The sequence below is a fragment of the Synchiropus splendidus genome, chromosome 11 (genome assembly GCF_027744825.2).
Source record: "Synchiropus splendidus isolate RoL2022-P1 chromosome 11, RoL_Sspl_1.0, whole genome shotgun sequence".
NCBI lineage: Eukaryota > Metazoa > Chordata > Actinopteri > Syngnathiformes > Callionymidae > Synchiropus > Synchiropus splendidus.
Genome location: NC_071344.1, coordinates 2,541,534 through 2,563,374, shown reverse-complemented (window position 1 = coordinate 2,563,374; position 21,841 = coordinate 2,541,534). Strand labels below are relative to the sequence as shown.

The window sequence follows — 21,841 nt, the reverse complement described above, 5'->3', positions numbered from 1 at the left end:
TATTTCGTTTTATTCCTGTTTAGAATAGTTCTTTGTTTTAGTTATTTAGTTTTCTGAAGATACTGTAGTTCAATGAAAGCATTTTTTTAGAAAACAGTATTTAAATAAGTGTTTAAACTAGGCAACCAATAATAGCGTAATGATGTAAGATTATTAATGCCACATGTAGCTCAAGTATGCTAATACTGCCCGATTATTTTAACTCTCAAATTCGTCCTATATTTGAATGAAAATGATAGAACGGACACGACGCGATGTCAGTGAATGCCTCCGGAGAAGGGCAAATATTTTTGTGAAAACAGAACTGATGTAATTTGAGGACCTGTCTCAACAGGAAAGTTACAAACTCCCATTTATCAATTTCCTCTTCAGTCACAGTTTACCGCACCTCGCCTCTGAAAACACAGCCTAAGTCAAAGGGTGAGTCTATTATTTACAGTGCGTCCGTTGCGGATTGAAACCGGGTCTCTGCTGCCACCTGCAGGTCGACAGTGCGTCAACACCAACAAAGCACAAGCCCGTGAACAATTGCGTGGCCTCCACTTTGAACAAGGTTTGTAACCTTGTTACAATAACGTACAAGTAATAGTAACGGAATGTGTGGAGTATTAGTGACAGGCCCAAACACCAAAAGTTCTGCCCTTTATTTAAAATTCTAATAATTATTACACTCATTATTATATTGAACGTAAAAATAAAAAAATAATTACGTGAAATTATTTTTATATTGTTGTGTTACAGAAGCTCATAAATTGATTCTGATGATGGATCCTGTTTCAAATGTTATGAATGTTATTATATGAAAATAGATGCAGGACATTGGTTAAGAATCACCGCAGACGGCTTCTCTAGTTTTTATCCATCATTTTTATTGAAGATTATGATAACGTAAGTGATGCGGTTTTACTGCGGAGCTAGTGAACATTATTATAAATAATTAAATCGTCGTCTTGACTCCCGCTCATGTTTGATGACTTAGTAAAAAGAAAAGTGGGAGGAGGGCCTCTACTGGACAGTTTCGGTACTGCGGGTCCATAGACACACAACATGCAGTTTTAACCGGTCAGACTCGTATTCGGAGATACCGGTAATTTTTCCAGAGCAGAATACTTGACAGTTATCATCAAAACGGAATAAAAAATAATTGTATTTAATTTTAACAAAAAAAGAAGACCAGGGAAAACGCCCGCTTTAGACGTTCTCGCAATGACAAAAAAAAAAAGTTGGGTTTTTTTGTCTTTTCATATTCATCAGTGATCTGAAAATTGTTCTTCCTCCACATTGACATATGTTTTTATAATGAACAAACTGAACGAAAAGAAGACACAAACTGTTAGTACTGTGATGATTTATTAAGCAAAAAGAAAGACATTTGTAATCGAATATGAAAGAGAAATTGATCAACTAGCAGCATCACATGACATGTTTGGTGACGTCTCCAGTCACTGGTTATGTACAATCACGAATACAAAAACACTTCTAAAAGTGAAGGTCGACAGCGAGGCAACAGAGGTTTGAACATTGTCAAGTCTTGGACTGAATTACCAGCCACTGCGCGATGACCAGGCAGGAAGGTGAGCGCACGCTGAAGCGCGGCAAACAGGGAGGTGGCGCACGTGTCACCATACCGTTACGCTTAGATCCAGAATGGAAAACAAGGTTAAAAGTCGGTATTTGAAGTGGTCTGGAATTGTTCATGTAATGAAAAAAGTTTGAAGAAGTTTTATACTCGCAACACGTGGATAAAATCAACATCAGTAAACTTAAATGGAGCGTCATTGTGCATTAAAAAGAGATAAACATCAACACATAGAAGGGCAGAACGGAAATCAGTGCATTTAACTCTGCATCATGAGAGCACTGATTTTACAGTGGTGAAATGTATGTCGTTTTATTTTGTAGATTTTCAAAAATAAGTGTGAGTGGAACACATGGTGCGAGATACAATGTTGTTTTATTCAAATAAACCCTCTGATTTCCATAATTTAGTGCTGTGAAAATCTCTCTGCAAAGACCAGAGGGAAAGTTCAAGTCTGGAGACCAAGTTAGGGAGAGTGGAGAGGCGGATAGGGGATGTTGGAGACGGAGAGGCCACCAGGTGGCAATAATGTTTAGAGTTGAACAGCTGATTCAATGAAACCTCACACGGTTTCAGGACCAAGCGCGCCCTCTGGAGGAGGCTGACTTGGCAACATGTGCGTTCAACTCTATTTTCTCGACACAAAATTTAACCGTCAATCGATCAATAGAAGATGAACTTTCAAAACTATTTTCTAACTTTTTTTATGTAATAAATGCCGGGACAGTTGCTGTGAATTAAGATTGTGCTGCTCTTCTCTGCTCAGTCAATAAAAGGAACATTATTTAATAAAAACTACTAGAATTAAAAGGTAGTGTTAGCAGATGTACGTTTCAGAAACAAATGAATCGACTCGTTTTCATACAAAGCAGTGGACGAGGTACAAACAAATGCCTTTTGTCAACACACGGAGACACAAAGTCAGAGATGTGGTGAAGACTGAAGCCAAACACACAAACGCACACACCTTCCTTCAGTCCTTCGCACTCAGTGACGCACAAATCTCCAGCAGACATTGTCGCACCGCACGATTATCACAGCAACAACAAAAAAAAAAAGGTTAAGCAATCTGCGACATAATTAGTTTTGAAAGTGTCTTCAATTTGACTTACAGCAGGTTAAAAAGTCAGATCTGGTGGTTCTGACCTGGATTCAAAACAGACTCCTACAAAATATTAAAGATTAAGATTGAGTCACTGCAGACTTTTAACTGACAGTCTGCAGTGAACCTTGTGTTATATTCTGTGTTTAAACTCTATGTACATATAATGATGTGCGTGTGTTTGTGCAGCACATGTGCACACACGCAGCCGCTGGGACAAGTGCACCGTGTAAGAAAGGCGGGTTCGTTCACGACAACTTCTTCAGCTATGACTTTTGTGTCATTTGAGCAGTACGAATACAGCCGTCGTCATCTGCTACCTGGAAGATCATGTCACATGACCTGATTTGGGAAGTTGCCTGGCTGCATGTCGGGTTTGTTCTATCAATAAATAGGTAGCCATCTCGTAAAGAAGAGGACAAATATTTGAAACATCTGTCAAACTTCGAGACGCAGTCTAGAGAAGCTCCTGTTTGACAAGAACATTGGCATTCGTCCTGTATACAACACAGGAGGGTGGTTGGACGCTATCACCTGTTGAACAGATGAAAAAAAAAATAGGTGGAAGAAAAACTTTTTTTAACGTTAAATTAGAGTTTTAGCCAGAATCTTCTGAAGAAGAGAAAGGTTTTTAAAAAGTCTATAATATAATACATTTCACAGTGACAGTGAGTCCAAATGTCCGTGTGGTTGAGAGGGTTTCCTTCAGTGACACGTACAGACACTGGAAACACGGGCGTGGACCAAAAAGCAGGAGCAAGTGCAACATGAAACAGGGCGAGTTCTCACATCGACGTGTGGTACCAACAGACATAAATGAGGTTTGGATTCTTCAATAAACACCAGGCTGAAACAGCAGACAATAAAAACAAGATGAACCGAGGTGATGAGGATTGTGTTGGCTTACTGAGGTAATGTCTGAGTCACAACTGTCCAATGGCATGAGGTGAGGAAAGAACCGCAGCTTTTGAAAGTAGAAAAAGGCAGCGCGATGAAATAACAGTGGTCTCCTGAACGCTATGGAAAACGCGGTCCTACTCAGTCACACTGGAAGATGAGTCGTGGGAAACTCAGTTTCACTAAAAATGCAAGGTTGCTTCAGGCCCAGAGATGACTAAGCACCGTGGGACTCTTCCGGCGGAACAGGATTGCGGTGGTAAAATCTCAAAATGCTCCTGGAGCTGAAGCAATTAAAACACAACAGCTACTTCCTCAATGACTGGCTCTCATTGGGCAAACCGAGCACACAATGACAAACAATCCCTCATGATGGTTTTGTTTCGCAGGGCTCGCTCCGTGTTTCCGGACAGAGGCAGCACAGTACGAAAGCTTGAGATGAGCCATGAAATCTCTTTGTTAAACTGCAGGATTCACTCTGTTTTGAGGTACATTTAAGGTCGGCAGTTTGAAATGAAGAGCTCCAGTTCTCCATTCTCTAACTTGAAGAGACTCTCAACAAAAGCTGGGCAGAATCATTGTTTTCAGAAGGAAACTGGAGACAGAGCTGAATCTGGGACCTTGGAGATGAGAGGCCAACACTGCGTCTGCTTAAAAGTTAAAAAGATGAAGAGCATATTTGACCTAAAAAGACTGTAAATCAGTAAAAACGCAACATTTCAAACATGGTTGAGTAAAGTGGTCTGAGTTGAGATGAGCCCTGGTCCTGTCCAGCACCTTCATTGACCTACAATGAAAGAAAAGGTGAAGGCGGCGCGGATCTGTCAGGTGGTTCCTGAGTCACTGAGCCAAAGCTCTGCAAGAGGAACGACAAGCGTGATCTAGGCTGGTCACACATCTGCTGCTGCTGCTTGGAACCCTGATAGTAAAAGTGTGGCACAGTGGATTGGAGGTGAGTGTTACTGAGGAGGCCACTCACTGCAGCCACCGGAGCTTGGCAAGATGGCCCCACAGCAAGAAAGCAAGAGAGCAACACTATCCCTTCACTAACAGTACAGACACACGCCTTTCCTATAGAATCAACAAAGCAAGGTCTTCACCATGACTTGAGACAGTTATGATAAAATGATGAAGTGGGATTAAATATTTCTTGGTTTTACTCCCCTCAGGAGTTAAGAATGTCTTCAGTGAGTTGTGCTTCCCCCTTTTCACAGTCTTGTTTTCCGCTCAGTGTTTGAACTCTCCCAAATCACGGCTGAGGAGAAGTTCAGGACGGTGAGGAAATGAGAATTAGCCAAAAGGAAGTCGAGTCGTATCCCTGCAGCCCCCTGCAGCGGCTCTGACTGGAGCAGAGAGGTGCTGGTGGCCTGAATCCCTGAGAAACAAGGAAGAACAATGGTCAGAAATGAAGAAAAACTATAGGTCTATTAAAGACGGTGTAGGAAACCTGAGGCCCGGGGGCCAAATACAGCCCACTGAGTCATTTTATGGGCCAAAGAACCTTGATACCACGTCGTGTTCAATCGTGGAGATTAAATACACAGAATATTAATCAGGATTTTTTTTTTTTATTGGTGCAGGTAAAGGGTAAGTCAATGTTTGATGGGAAAGTGGAAGTACAGAGGAAATGAACGCAGAGCAGGTTTAAGTAGGTTAAGTAGGTTCTAAGAACCCAAAACAAATCGGAAGTTTCGCCAGTGGAAAGCAAGCAATTGTCAGGGTCACATAACGTCAGCAGGGCTTCAGTCCAGAGGCCTTACTGGCACAAGATCCATCAGCCTTTTGTGCTTCACCCTTAAAGTTGGCAGGAACACAAAAGATCTAAAGCACCATGTCAAATAATGTGAGCACTAGATGTTTAATGCTCAGCTGAAGGTCAACCTTATTAGATCCTCACCCTCGTGTCGGCAATTTCAGATATTTTAAAGCGGGTCAGAAGCAGCTGACCAAGCAAAGAAATGATATAATAAAGACAACGAATGTGATGCAGTCAGGTTTTCATGAGAGACACCAACATCATGAAACCAGAATTTGACTTAATAATTAGATTTTTTTTTAAATAGAAAATCAATTTTCATTTGGTGTTTCTTTCACAAAAGTTTCATGATTTTTCTGCTTGTTCAAAAAAATCAAATGATTCATTTAGGCATTGATTAAAATAAGTTAATGTCTTATTATTTTTTCATATCTATTGATCTACTGAACATGATATTCTGTAGAAAAGACTTCACACGAATGTATTATCATCCTCGGCGACATTGTTTTGAGCACAAATATATATTAAAAAAAGTGTTTTGATTTTTTTTTTTAATCAGGTTACATGTCACTTAAAAGTAAAAGTAAACAACGTCCTGCTTGCATGCACCACTGGCACACAGCTGGAGCCGCACCTTACCTTTATAACCTCCACACGTTGGTTCTAGATGTGCGTCTCCACATCTGTGTAACCAGGGAGGAGGTCTCCGTTAGTGCAGCTCTTGGTCTCCCCGGCAGGAAGGGTGGAGGGCAGCATGTGTGTGGTGGTTGACTTCTCTCCTGGAGATGCAGGATCGCGCCGCAGTCTGCTGTGTATCCGCGGTACAAAGAACAGGACAATCCCACCGACCATGGGGGGTACACCGGCCAGGGAGAAGGCCACGGTGTAGTTCCCACAGTAACCAATGAGGAGACCTGGGAGTGGAGACAGTCATTAGGGTTAAAGCTCTACTTTTCTTGCAGGACAACAAAGTGAAAGGCTTGTTTAAATTGAGGTCACGTTCAGCGACACACCTGGTCACGGGCCAACCTACATTTGTTTGCATACATGTTGACAGCAGCCCTGTTGAACATACAGCAGCAAAGTGAGGTCATCAGGTTTAACATATGGCTGCACCATATGTTTTATCCATGCTGAACCAGGAAAACAAGAGCGAGAGGAAGGGGTGTGCTCTGATGTACATTCCTACTTTGTGTGTCAGTGAAGCAGAGCAGTGCTCAGAATACTGTGTGTTGTCCGCTTGGTTTGAATTTGACCTGAATAGTTCAGAAACAAATAATGAATAGAATAAAGTTACTCTGTCTTCTAAGCATATGATCACTTTATCCGCCGGCATGTTGAGCTGAATAAAATGCACTGCAGGGCACACAACTCAGGACGTGTCCTCACGACAGACAGAGAGCAGGACACACTGTATGTGTGATAGGTTTTTAGTCAAGCCAACAACACACTGCCGTTTACACACCACCTTGTTTCACTCAAGAGTTGAATTCAAACCACATGTGACTGTTGAACCACACGAGCACAACAACATACCTCTGGAGCAGGTCATGGTGAACACACAACACCATTTTTTTCCCCTTGTGCCCACGAAACCAAAGTTTACCCAAAGTACTTTGTGACCAAAAAAAAAAAAAAAATATATATATATATATATATATATACACATTACTATTTGGTGTGTTAATACAGAATATTATTTATTAATACGTATATATTTTTTAATGATATAACTCAATAATAAAAAAATAATTAAGACATTCCCGAACTAGCCAATCATATTATTGCTTCAAGTACCATTAGCCTCGCCAAAAGTCAATTTGAATTTGAGAAACTTGAAGCTGGGGCTGACACTCTCACATGGGAGTTGGTCTCGGTGAGATCTGGGTCTGGAACGTGACTGAACTAAACGGTAAAGATAAAACATGGAAGATAATATTGACAGGCAACCTAAATACTATGAATGTATTATAGTGAAGTCACGATAAACTGGTCGAGCAACTTTCAATGACCTATGGAAGCAAAGTCCTCAGAGTTCTGCTGTATGTATGAGGTTCAAATTATTAATGGAAGTGGAAGCAGCAGGAGCTAGAAAAGAGGCTTTGGGAACGAAAAAAGGTCATTATTCTTCAAATTCTTGTTGGTGTTGAAGACACATTCCTGGAGACCAGCAGCAGTTGGCTGCAGGCCCACACACTCAAGAACACAATCCAGTCATTCATCCATACATTTACTGTACACTGCTTCGCCCCAACACTTTTCTTTCCTTGTTTGGCAGAGTCTTACAGAAGAAAGGGGCTCAGGGCTTCATGCCAGGAGGCCAAGCTCACATGGATTTCTATAGAATTTCTCACCAGCTATAGGAGGACCAGCAGTCATAGGAATAGCCATGAGGCCCAGAAGATAGCCGATGGCCTGCGACGCCTGCATCGGACCCACCAGCTCGAAGGCTATGGGGGCCATCATGGTGAGGAAGCATCCGTCGCACAGTCCGAGGATCACGCACACCACCACCAGACCTTCGAACAATGAGCACTGAGGAATCAGGATGGACATCACACCCAGAGTGATGAAGGACGCCACCTGAAAAAGAGAGACGTTTTGTTTTTTTGTCTGATTTATTTCTCTTCATTCATGGTGCTCTCCTTTCAACTCTCACAGCCAACGGACGTGAACATTCAAATAGGAACAAACTCAAAACAGACACAAATAAACATGCTTTTTCTTATGCTTTTCCGTTAAGTAAATCAATTATTGACAGATATTGGAAGTTCACATTGCTAAAGTAACATCTTAAATGTGTTAAAATTAACAAGATGTCTGTAGTTACAACCTACTGATGTGAGGTTTGTGGTAACAACTGAGTAGCATGGGATGTCATCTTTGCTTGGAAGGTGATTGGCTAAAAAGATCCACCACAATTTTTGTCATTCAATTTCAATAAAAAATGTCAAAAAAACAGACACTTGGTTAAACTATGTTCTATTTCCACTAGTACAAACAATGAATGGACACGCTTTTCTTTTCCAAGAGGATTACTGGGTAACGTGTAGATAAGCAACTTTTTAAACTGAAACGTGGAGATGGTTCCAAGTCCACAGAACATACTTCAAGAAGAAGCAAATCATTTGTGTATCATGAGACATGACAAGCCGACCTCCTGCTGTTCTTAAATGAACTGACTGCTCTTGGGAAAACTCGCGCACATGACTGCACTCTTAAAAGCCTTGTAATCATATCTATAAAGGGGAAACGATATTATGGGATATAATGGAAGGCCTGAAGGAAATGAAAGCAAATATTGCAATAGATCAGAAGTTTGAATGGCACGCGGTACACAGTCACTCTAAATGCATTAGATTCAGAGTGTTAACAACTCAATGCAATAAGAAAAAAAACTTTCCAAGCTCATAAAAGAACAGGAAATGGCATTTCTCTTCTCTGAGCTAAAGGTGCAGGGATTTCAGGTTCATTTTAAAAGCAAGCTCGGCGGCATATCTGATTTTCACTTGCGTCTTAACTACCCTGACCTGTTGTCCTTGTTTCCCTCCCCTCAGGAGCGACTCGCTCGGAACACACTCCAGCTGAGTCATTTTTCTTGCCACACAAAGACTTCTTTTGGGTCTGTTGCATTGGGGGGCACATCAGGATTCAACCATTAACGAGACAGCGCAAACTTTGATCTTATCAAATAGAGTTAACCTCAGAATCCCGTTTTAACAGAACTTTGGTCGGCTGCACTGACGCAAGCCAGCCACAGGGTAAATAGCAAAGATCAAAAGGGAACGATGTCAGAAATTTTCTCTGAGAAAATCTTCAATTGGCATTAGAGTAGAGAGGTTTAATTACCCTTTTCTAAATCTTTATATATATATATATATATATATATATATATATATATATATATCTTTATATATATATCTTTATATATATATCTTTATATATATATATATATATATATATATATATATATATATATAGTGTTTTTGCAATACAAACAAATGCTTTTGTTCAGTTTTTGGCATAAGAACAGCACCTTGTTCTCTGCCTGCTACATAGACTCATAGCACTTCACTTAAACACTTAAGCATCTGTGCAAAAAGCAGAAGAGTTGGGGAATTTGAGAACAAAATATAAGTTCAAATGTTTTACCTGCATGTAAATTTTATTAAGGCCAGAGACCAGGTCACCAATTTTGCCAAAGGTGAGGCGCCCGACTCCAGACGACGCTCCAATACAAACAAGAAGCACCCATTCCTTTTCTGTGTCTTTAAACTGCGTTTTCACAAAGTTCACCTGAAAAACACAGAAGTTTGTTTTTACATGCAGAAATATCCCACGGACATCCAACTACACTGGAATGTTCTCAAAGTAAACGTTCTCGGCGTATTTTCCAACAGCAGGACAGGAACACTTATAGGTCAGCCCCCTCCCTGCAGCCCTCACATTCAACTCCCCCTTTTGTCTTCCTTAATCCGACCCAAAATAAGAAAGCACATCTTGTGGACCCTGCCTGAATGTTCTTGTTAAATATTTGCATTGCTTTGAAGGCTGCTGCATCCATCGATGGCTATAAGTTAGGAATGTTTAAGGTACACAGTGGGGCAGTACGGGGGACGTTTCCCGAGGTGCTCAGAACCAATACAAAGGCCGGGGCTTTGTTTACATCTGGGGCTGGGCCTGAAACAACAGGTCTGACAGAGGGAGGCCGGAGCTAAAACATCCGACATCTGGATGGAAATACTCGCTCCCTCCCCGAGCAAAGATGACACATTCTGTAAATTAGGAATGTAGCTTTATATCCAAGTTGAAAATGTCCCCACTAGTTTAACTTTTAATTCACTAAATCAATATATATTTAGTTTTTGCAATAGATATATTTACATACATGTATAAGGAACTTAAAGCTGTCATTTTATATTGATATGATGTAATAGATACCCTGGTGAGAAAGACGGACAGTTGATAGGCCACTGTAACTAACAGAACTTCCAGGGCTTTCTGCACCTCCTCATATTAAGAGGAGGCAACTGAGGTTGTTTGAACATCGAGTTAGGATGCGTCCCAGATGCCTCCAAAGAGAGGTGCTCCGAGCTAGTTCAACTAGCCGGTCCGGCAATGCATCAGTATTCCCTCAGGGGACCTGGAGCAAAGTTATGGTGCAATTCTTAGGTGGCTGTCTGGTGCCCTTTAAGCGGATAAGCAAAACCTGATGGGTGATATCGTTCACCTTCAATTCTTTCCATTGCTTTTTGCCCACACTCCTTTGTCAACAACTGACTATTTAAACAAGCTTCAAATAAAACCAATGTTCATTTCACATTTCCAATTGCTCACCCTCACTGAATTTCATCATAATAAAAAAATTAATTAAATTATCTGTTCAAGATCAAGTCTCTTGACAGCTTCTTCTACCTGCTGGCTAGGTGAAATAAAGGTCTTTAAGAAGGTGTCACTGGGTTGGTCTCAGACAAACATGTACGAAAAGATTAACCAGGCCTACTCACCAGATGAACATAGGGCACAAAGTAACCCAGAACTGCTGTAGCCACGCCAAACGCCCAAACTCGGTAGGTAACGATGTGGAACACTCGTAGGTTGAAGTACCTCTTGACTCCTGCTAACGCTTTATTGAATCTGCTCCCACTCTGAGAGGGCTGGGTTGGGGATTCAGGAGGTCCCTGAGACATGCCTGGAGGACCCATTCTTCTTCCAGCAGGTAGCAAGGGCTTGAAAGTCAGCGCCAGCATTGCTTGAATCAGCATGAAGAGACTGAGAATCTGGAAGGTCCTCGCGAGGCCAAGGGGTTCCACAACCTTGTTGAGCAATATAGGGAGACCGACGGAGAACAGGCTGGCTCCAGCAGTCACCACTCCATTGGCAAGACCCAGACGCCGGCGGAAGTAGTGACCGAGGATCACGAGGGAGGGCTGGAAGGCGAAAGAGGATCCGCAGCCAAATAATATCCCATATGTGAAATAGCGAAGACTGAGAGAGCTGCAGGGGGAAAAGAAAAATGAACAAAGAGGAAAATAAGTGTAACATATCGGAGAAGCTACGACGTTGTGCATACGTTTTCTCATTCAGTCTTCATAGTAGCAATATTAAACACAGCTTACTTGGCAAAGGATGTACTGAGAAGTCCCACAAATGCAAGAGCTGCACCGCTGACCGCCGTCTTCCTGCAACCAAAGTGGTCAGTGAACATGCTGACCACAGGTGAGCAGAAGAAGATCATCCCCATGGCCAGGGCTCCAACCCAGGCTGTCAGACGAAGAGAGGAAGGAGTCAGGAAAGTCTTCTTATGGAAATCCAAAAGCAGAGGCTTTAATATAAGAACCTTGGCCTACTTTTATTTGTGTGGTCAATTTCACTCAAAAACAATTTCAAATTGAACTCTAAAATTGTTTTAAATATAAAAACCTTTCCTGTTTTTGGATAAATCAAATGACAAGTTTTATCATAAATCAATCATCAAGTGTCATTTGGAAGGATTGGCAGTTAACTAGGACAAGGAATGTGCAAAAACAGGATGGTCGCCATCACATCAAGACAGAATGTGTCTTTCACTGAGAACTTTAAGGGGAAGAAACAGACATGATGACATCTGTGAGGCTTGTCAATGTCACCTGAAACCAAGCCAAGGGATTTAGGGGCAAAACAACCACAAAAGAAACAGAACAAAGGGTAAATAAATATTGAATAAACCAGATGTTTTAGTTTTTCAGTGCTCACTCATCCTAGATACCAAATAGTATAGTTTTAACAGTATAGTTTTTATGTCACCCAAAATAGCTGTACACCACTGACTGAATGGATGGCAATGCTTGGACTACATTTGCCATTTATGGAAAGAACCTAATACAATTTCTAAAAAAGTAACCTTGAAAATGTGATTTAGAACTTTTTTTTGCTCCATTATGCTCTACAAAAATCAAGCTAATAAGAAAAAAATCCAAGAACACAACTCAGTATCTTGGGCTTATGAGAGTGAATGTACCTGGAGATAATGATGCATGACAATAAAATGATTTTTACTTCTTTGGGAGCTACACTAGAAAGTAACGAATCAGGAATTAAAAAGGCACAAAACCGAACAATTTGAAGAAGTTGGCAACCTTTGCTATAAATATGCGCAATAAAAATCTCATACCAATTTATTTCTATCCCTGGGTTCCTGAAGGGAACATTTCAAGATGATTAAAAAAAGATCAAAGTAGGTATCAGTAGAGGACTAGTCTACCGTGAAACATCCATCTCATGTTAAAACATAACAAGGCTGAGGCCTTGCGTTCCCCCTAGTGCAAAAAAACAAATGTGGGTCCAGCCTCCCGGAGCAAAGGTGGGTTTAACGTCAACCCTAAAAGTCTGTGATTGTACGGACAAAACACAGCTGAAGGAATTGAACCACAAAGATATAAATAAGCAGACGGGTAGAAACCGTAGGTTACACTATAACATAAAGACCTGTTGGGCTTCCAATGTCAACACGCTCCGCTGCACTATACAGTCTTCGAGGAGGCTGACCTACTTAACCCACTTCAGCACATACCACTGCCTCATATCTAGTTGTACAGTATGTTGGTCTCTCTCAGTAAAAAACACGTGGAGCCCACTTAGTAAGTCACATGCAATGACTAAATGTCATCATTTATTGCGCAATTTCTCAAAATACATCATGTTTTTTTAATGAAAACAAGCAGTCGCTCTCAGTCCTGTTGCTGGAAATGCTGTTTATTCCACAACATATTATAAATATAAGGGAGCAGGATAGATAGATTAAACTGAAGACCAATAGTGAAGCCAAATTTTACTTCTACTTTTGTTTCCACTTTGAGATCCTATGGCTCGCTTGGTTGATTCTCCTTGTCTTAGTGTATCATCATTTATGCATGATTTTATGTGATTCATAACAGCAACATATCAGCAACATTACAGGATGTGAAGAAAAAAAAAAAGACGGACAGAGTGGAAGGACTGACGGCATCAATTCACACCAAATCAGGTTTAGTTTTTTTTCAATTATGGGATTAAAAAGATGAAAGGAAACCAACTTATTTCCTCATCTTTGATGCTGGCACTGAGGCTCCCGCTTCTTATATGGTGAACCACTTTTTCTAACTAGGGCGTTTTCAGCTTACTTTGCTTTAACAAACATCAACGTGAGAGTTGTCATATTTGACTAATGACACATGTATATTTGAGTATAGCAAGGTGTGAAAGAAAAACTAGCAAAAACTACCTAAAACCTCAAAGGCCACATAAACCTCACACATATGTGTGTGAAATTTCTTCCACAAAAATAAAGATTAGGGTGACTGAGTACAAATGCTAGACACAAATGTTAGTGCAAAAATCATATCCAAATGTTATCCAACTGTAACATACCCTCAGGTGAAACACAAAGCAAAGTTTAAGAGTTCTACATGAACATCCATTTTTCATGTTCCTTTCAAGCTGCAGCTGTCAATAAGTACATGCCGGTAAAAGAGGAAAAACAGAGATATTACTCCAAATTGCATCCAGTACGTCTGTCTCTGCTTTCGTATAGATTCTGTTGTATGTTCACATCACAAACTGCATGATGATGGCCATCATGCAGCTCGGTGAAAGCACCATGAGCGCGTCATGTTGTTATGTAAATAGCCAAGAACACAGTGTACTGAATACAAGGTACAATCAGCCGAGCCAAAACAGGGCGCCATGTCTGATCACCCTACTCTCTCCTCTGTGATCTCGCAAATGCCACGTCCAATTTCCTATTCATTGTTGTTCTGGCAGAGAAACACACAGAGCAGCCTGAGTGCAGCGTATTCAGCGGGGACAATTGCAGAGCCTGGCAGACTCAGGACAAAAGGAGAGCGTGAGTTAGCGTCTGTAGGCTCTGAGAAAGCGGAACATGCTTCCCTGTATATGTGATGGATCCATTCTGACAACAGCTGAGGCAAGCGTCTATAGGACCTGTTCACACTCTGGAGACAAACAGATCTGGTCGTTGTCTTTCCCAAGGTGCAGCGTCTTTTGTCGTGCCAAGAAATGACAAGTTTTATTAATGGTTGTCTTGGTTGTTGAAGCAACCTCCCTCTTGGTTTGGGTGCCCTGTTGTTGCTCTTGGCATGACATCAACATAAAAAAAAAGTTGTGTAACTGACTGATGAGCAATTTTATAATATAAATAATCACAAAAAAACAAGGCGAAGTTAAAGAAAAAACATGCTAAAACGATTGTATTTTGATGTAAAATGTGATTTAATTAAGTATTTTATTTATATTGTGAAATATAATGAAAGCCAAATCAACCTAAAAAGAAAAACCTGATTGAAATATATATACGTTGACTTAATTATTGTAGAGAAGTTCCTCATCTCACCTCATTTCTTGCACGAGGCGGGGGACAATCACACACCCCCACCTAACAATAATTTAGAGCCACTAAATCACATTGCATAACCGTTAATTCTGGAACACCAAAATAACTTCATAGAACTATTTTCAAGAGCAATTTGGGGGAAAAAATGGACAGGACCAGACAGATAAAACAAAATATGCTTCAACGCTGAACTAAAAGAAAAAAAAACTTTTCTGTGAGAAGAATTTCCATGACGGCTCCACTTTGTCTTTTTCATTTTCTCAATTTTTCATGGAGGATAATCGAAGCTAGGAAAGTATTTATTCAGGGGGAGGATGAAAAATACAATAGCAGTGGATATGGTTTTGTTAGAATGGAAAAACTAGCGTGGAAGTCAAGGAAGTGGGATCATTTAAAGCGACAGGAAAAAGGAAAGAGCGAGCGCTCCACTGCTCTGGTCAAATGTTTGACCATTGACGACCAGCAAATGACATATTTTCATGGGTATTCATGAAGCTGTATTACATAGCACAAACTATTCATTAAGTGATTGATGAGCAAAACTACAGGTTCGTAAACCGCTTTTGACAGCTGAGTGCATTTACAGTGCATTTTATAGAAGAAAACCTGGCTTGTGTTTCCCTGTCATCTCACACTACAGCTCAACAAAAGATGAGGAGGGTCTCACAGCGAGATAAAGGACAGTACTCAAAACCACACCCTGTACATACCTACAATTTCAGCAGCAGTTTTTTGCCTCAATTTTGTTGATTGAGTTTGCACACACTGTTCTTTCCACCTGACATGTTGAAATTGCAAAGATGACCATGTGCTGAACTGATATAAAGAATTAATTCATAGCATGACATTTAACTGATATATAAATAAATAACTACATGTGCACTTCTGCCTGAGGGAAGTTATATGTACCTCAGGCACATTTTCTAAATGACTTCCTCCTATCATTAATCCTTACCCTTATGAACATTGAGGCTCTGAAATCCCCAACAGACTGGCTGCAAAATATTTTTTATCGCTCCACACCCATCTAACATGATGACCACTTGTGACTTCCCTGTAATTTATATAGTTACTTGGAGCCAGCTGGAATCTAGTAGAGCAGCTTTTAGGGAAGATTTCAAAACAAAGTATGGGCTTCAAACGTGAATTAGTTTCCTTACGGAAATTGCCTAGGTGATGCCTGATGTTGCAGACAGGGACTGCCAGCCTCCCTGGTGAGGTTGGGGGAAACTGGAGCAGCATAAACACAACAACAGCGAAACAGGTTGGAGTGAAAACAGCATGTGACATGAAATAAACGTTTCATTGTAAACAGTTAACTGTCATGTTTAAATCCAAACCAAATCATCTACTCAACGTACTCTTGACATTCAAATTCATGCTGAGCAGTGGCGAGCCACAAATGTGATGCTAACCCCGTTTCATTTATTAAAATCACATGTTTAATGGGTAGATCAAGGCAGCAATTTGCCAAAGCATTAATCAGTTAGCAACAGAAACACACTCCTCATGACCGTGAGCAAAAAAGGAGGCAAAGATTAGGTTTTGACTGTGATCGTGGGCGGTTATGCTCCATAGCATTCACATTGAGTAAAAGACAGGCAAGGGTGAAGGTGGGTTGTGAGTACCTTGAGACAGCTGTGCAATTCAAACGTGCAGTACAATGAGCTATGCAGAGCACACAAGCGGCCGGTCACTCGCAGCTTAAATACACCACACTGAACGACAGAACTTGCAGTAGGCCAAGGTTAGCATGAAGGCCCCACAGCCATTTTGGCAGCAACATATTTAAATAATGTATAACGTTTAAAACGTTTTTAAACAGACAAACAACAATGTAAAATTAGGTTTCAGGCTAGGTAACAGAGACCAGGCAGCCAGGTTACAGGTATCTTCAAATCTGTCATTCTGCCTCTCGGATTTAAGATCACATTTTTCGTGAACAATGCTGGAAACTACCAAGTTTTAAAGGAGACTGTGGAGACTATAACGGTTAAACTGGTGGCATCCCTCTCCTTCGCTCTGTTAGTGAAATAATATTGCATTCATAAAAAATTAAGAACTATTGCTGCAGTGCTTTTCCCCTGAGTCCGGACTTCCTGTTTGACAGCAGTTCTCAAACTTCACAGCAGAGGAGTGTTGAATAGACACACTAACATTGCCATTTTTACAATAATGCAAGGAAAAACCCTGTGAATTATGCACTAAATACACAAATTCAACAACATTGAGTCTTTGAATCTGTTCTCATTCTCAATTTTAACACCATAATCTTCTATTTACACATAATAAATTTCAATAAACGCAATTATTATTACCACCTTTTTGTTATATAGAATTTGAAATGATTATTACACCCTCAAATATCTCGGTGGGCCTCTGTACAAGAGCAGTTATTGTTGCACAGCTAATACCACCCTCTGCTTTCTTATGATTTATCCACAATCTGGGGTTAAAATGGCAAGAATGAGCGCGGTGACTTAATCCGCCCACATTCTGAAACGCTGTACAACCAAGAGCTAAATCCACAGGTTTACTGGATGAAGAAATCCTCGCACAGGAAACATACCACGGTGAGCTGCTGTTTCTCCCTACAAACAATGACTCTTGCTTGACAATGAAGGGAATTTATACTGCTCCTTCATAAATATTGCAGATACAGAATATCACAAAATAACAGCTCAAAAACTCCAGATTATATTGGTTATTGATTTCCACTTGTGTTGTTACACCGGCAGTGAAAAGTTGAATATGTTCCAAGAAACAGTCTTAACATAATCCCCTCCCAGATCACAGCTTTTGTCTGAGACTGTGGATCAAGAGTGGAAAAAAATCCCCACCCGCATCGCTGCACAGTTTAAAAGCATTAAATTCCATTAAAGTCTGAAGCGATCCCATTACTTACTTACATCAAGCATAAAAGGACAGTTGCTTTGCTTCATGATAAAGTGCTGGACATTCTGTCAAAATAAATAAGGAAAAATGCAGCTATTCACAAGTGGCAGCTGACAGCCGTTTTCAGATGTCTTTTGTTAGCACAGAACAATAGATGTTCCTGGATCACCAGTATTAACAGCGGTCCAGAGTATTCATTACAGTCCATTCCCATCTAATCAGGCGTTACTCAAGTGGACAGTATGGATTACATCTTCACAAACATCACACAAAGATCAAGATAAGGACAACCTAAGAATACATTTAACAGCAACTGTGTGGTCATCCAGAAAATTTATCAGGACCTGCTGTAGAAACTGAGAGGCAGAATCTCTGGATATGGTGGATTGATTTTTCAGGACAGCATTTAGGAATCACTGCTTGGTTTTAAATAAAATAGTTTGAGGGGACAATAACAAGAATGTAATTTGACATATTTAAAAGTTTCAATAAAAGATTTAAGATTTAAAATGCTCATTCATTGCTGGACTGGGCTGTGTGGCGCTCCAGATTGTCATGACAGATACTGTTGGAGGTCTCTGAACGGTTGTTGTGATTGGCAAAGAGTCAACCCTTCAACCTCAGTCTACGAGAGCAAAGGTATGATGGCAAAGTGCAGCGGTTTGATTATTCAGTACAGTTGAAGTATGAGCAACCCACAAGAGGACAGGTTTTGACCCCCTATGTGAAATTTGTACAACATCACAAACGACAACAAGAGATATCATTTGCATGTGAGCAGAAATTCATTTCAATTTACAGAAGAAGCTCTGAGGATTCCTTACATTAATGATCCTGATTCTAGATCAAGTCGGTTTGAACCTAGCTTGATTTCACACTTGAACCAGATTTGAACCCCAAGCTAAGCACCAGTTGAAAGAGGATCTAGGCTAAAGCACTCCGTATGGCCAATGAAAAACGTTTTAATTTATATTAACGTATTCCCCTTTCATATCAGCAGTACACACCCAAACATGAAGGAGCAATTTAAATGTATATTATCCTCTCTGGGGTACCATTGGGCATGCAGACAAAACAGACTAGTTAATGCAGTTTAAGATGGAAACTGCAAGCATGTTGGTGGGCATCTATAATTCATGATACTCTTAACACTCTCTGAACATTATATCTGTGAAATTTATTTAGAATATAATCACGGCTTTTTGTAAGGGTGTCAATTTAAATAACACTACGAACATGTTTTACCAAACATTTATTTAAAATTCCATGGATCAAAAAACTGTTTTCGCATCAGCACGTCACTCGTAAGTTTATAGAGACAAGGGAAAGTTTTAAAAAGTACTTCAGTTCTTTGCATTAGCTGTTCTTCAGCTGATGCAAAGGTGCACCAAAGAGAACATGGTGGAGAAGAACATGCAACCTCATTAACTCCACTGGTCTCACTGTTCACATATATTATATAAATAGGCATATTTTGTTTTGAGTGTTTCATCCGTTTTGAAATCTAGTGTTTTCAGCACTTCCCCAGGACTAAACTACGTCTACTCACCCACTTTGAACTGTGACGTCTTGTCGTCAGGATCGGCGTGTTCCTTCACCAGCATGGTGTGCAGGATGCCGAAAGAGTTTTGGATCCCGAAGATCGAGCCGTTGCACCAGGTTGCCGCTAAAACCACCAGCCAGCCGAAGCCTCCCTCTGGTGGGACGAAGCTGCCGCCACCGGGGCCGGTGTGGAGCCCCGCTTCGGGCTGCGAGGCGGTGGAGATGGGCGGTTTGCAGCCGCCTACGATCAGCTGTGCTGTACTGTCCTCGTGCGCGATTCTACAGTCGCCGTCGCCCGCCCGATTCGCCACCTCGGCCGGCTCCGGCTCTCTGACATCATCAGCCTGCTCCATCCGCCCGGCCAGCTGCTGCTCTGCCCCGCCGCTGGTGCCGGACGACTGGCCGTCTGTCTCGTGGATGCCCATGCTGTCTATTGTTGTGATGAGGTCGCTGCTTGCTCTCGGCTCACATGCGTGAGATGTGGGTCACTGACATAAGAGATTTGAATATCAGATGTGATTGGCTGTCTGTCAAAACTCAGAGAGCCCGTGCGACAACTTCAGCGAATGACCGCTGACAGCCGTTTAAAGTGTCGCAGTAAATCCCTCGAAAACCCCTAACACCGCCCACTCGTTTGTTGTTAACCGACAAACAGAGAGAAAACACCGGCTATTTACTTTTCCTGCCTTCCCTCTCACACGGTGCCAAATGCGAGTCACCAGCGTGAAAAAGCCCTCGCTCCGCCTCGACACAGCGTCCTACCTCCACGCGCGAACACAAGCAGCAGCTTCTCCGTTGGTTAAGCTCACGCAAGGCCGACTTTTATGAGACTTCCACGCACGGCGTGAGTGGTGCCAGGTAGGCCTGCGAGGGCTGTGAAGCATGTCTGGACCGTGCAGTGTCTGTCAACAGAGCTCCGGTTGTCATTCAATAGATCCCGCCTTGGCATGATGGCGGTTGGCCGAGTGCAGCCAATAGCAGGACATACAGGGGATGTGGGCGGGCATTGAGATTCGTGTTTACTCGGGAACGCGGAAATACCCGAAGCTTCACTATGGTCTTCGAACTGGAAGAACCTCGTACCACGCAGTAGCGACCGCGCTGCCACTTAAACGTAACGCAACTAGAGAAGCTAAAGCTATGTAAACACTGTGGTCATGTCGATGAGTCGCCATAATTCCCATAATATACCAGCATATCTTTGTTTGCGAACAAAATCTGTTTCATTTGAGTTTTTACTTCTTTTTCTTTCAATACCAAGACGTGACAAGAAACTTCCTTTGTGTCTCACAATTTAGGGGATCAATGTTGATACTTTTTTGTAAGGCTTTGTTCTGTAAAATGACTGTTTCTGAACATATTATTTTAGTCATATTCATTTCGCTTTCAATTCTCATCTCAGTTATTGGTTTTACTTGTCAAGGATCGTTTGAATGGACGCACCTTTTGCAGACCCGTAAGTACTTCTTAGAGTTCTCACTCACAAGTTCAAATTAACAACTGGAGAGTTACGTTTATGAATTAATAATAAAAATAAAAAACAATGTTCAATCCAATCTTTCATTAGCGCCGTCATGTCAGGCAGTGGGGGTTTGACCTCAAATTAAAATGTGTACATTAATCTGCATCATATGTCATATGGCATGCGAAAACATGGTTTGAATAGAGTCATTCATTCAGAATCATATGACCCAATTAAAAACATAATGGCAGGGTTGGCAGTGGGAGCGTGATGACTTGATGTGAAAGGAATTTTATGGTGTATAAGTGTACCACTGATCATTATGCGTGGATTACAGATGAAGCTCCTAATCTGTCACTAGTACTTGTGCTTAAGGTCATGTTGGAATAGGTTTATTTTATTTACTTGACTGAATATATTTTTAGTAACAATTTATATATACAGCATGTTTTTCACTGGCTGCGCGTGAAAATAGTAGTAATAGACAAGAATCACAAATGTTTTCATAAAAGATCCTTACAAATGTAAAAAGACAAGGCGACTGACGCCTTTTGTCTGAGATGGGACATATTGGCATTATAGATCCTAAAAATGACTAAAAAAAAAAAACGAGTAGGTTTCACATTTCAGTTGCAATCATGACTTGGGATTCATTCAGGGTTCCGCATCTTCCTTCTGTACTGTGAGGTCCTCAAGAAAGATTTGAGTCACGATCACTATGTACTGGATGTGTGCTCCATCTTGTACCCCTTTTTAGACACGCACATGAAATCCTCCAAGGATAGACGACAATGCTGTGAGGAATACTGGCAAAACAAATGTTGCACTTAAAGCAATAACAAATAGCAATGACATTAAGAAACGTCGTCTGAACATGTAGCAAGAGTATAACTATAATAATAATGTGAAGGAGTACTAATATTGCAATACATTAGGACTCTTATTATTGAAAACACCAAACAAGCAAAAAGAACAACGTTATTACAAACAGCTTCACTGAACCGCCGACAGACATTTTCAATATATTAAGAACGACGGATGTCGGCTAGATGGCGCTCTAGTACCATGTAGTGGACTTCTCAAGGTCAGACTTCCCATTTGGTTTTAATTGTCAAAATTACTGAGCTTCTCTCATGTATTTATCATCTCCCAGAAACCCACCCAAAACAACGCCAAGTCTTTTACAAATAAGGAGACTCATCTGAAGAAAATTAAAACACAAGCTGTTGTGTTTAATT

The 21,841-nt window shown here is 41.0% G+C and overlaps 1 protein-coding gene across 2 annotated transcripts; it reads right to left on the bottom strand.

Annotated features, from left to right (window-relative positions):
• Positions 1-1,314: 1,314 nt before the first annotated feature.
• slc16a2 (solute carrier family 16 member 2) lies at positions 1,315-20,048 on the bottom strand. Of its 2 annotated transcripts, XM_053879419.1 has the most exons (8): positions 19,904-20,048; positions 19,149-19,629; positions 11,454-11,598; positions 10,842-11,331; positions 9,487-9,630; positions 7,689-7,917; positions 5,974-6,248; positions 1,315-4,953 (listed from the first exon to the last, which is right to left on the bottom strand). In XM_053879419.1, the coding sequence occupies exons 2-7, from the start codon at positions 19,564-19,566 to the stop codon at positions 5,998-6,000; spliced, it is 1,677 nt and encodes a 558-aa protein (XP_053735394.1). In that variant the 5' UTR covers positions 19,567-19,629; positions 19,904-20,048; the 3' UTR covers positions 1,315-4,953; positions 5,974-5,997. The 2 variants fall into 2 exon arrangements, with proteins under 2 accessions (XP_053735394.1, XP_053735393.1); XM_053879418.1 differs by having other exon boundaries at positions 19,149-20,032.
• Between the last annotated feature and the right edge of the window lie 1,793 nt (positions 20,049-21,841).

Coding starts and splice junctions, on each gene's coding strand:
- slc16a2 (XM_053879419.1), bottom strand. CDS start 19,566: ATGGGCATCCACGAGACAGACGGCCAGTCGTCCGGCACCAGCGGCGGG. Junction 11,332..11,453: donor CTCAGTACATCCTTTGCCAA/GTAAGCTGTGTT, acceptor TTCCCCCTGCAG/CTCTCTCAGTCTTCGCTATT. Junction 9,631..10,841: donor TTGTGCCCTATGTTCATCTG/GTGAGTAGGCCT, acceptor TGTGTTTTTCAG/GTGAACTTTGTGAAAACGCA.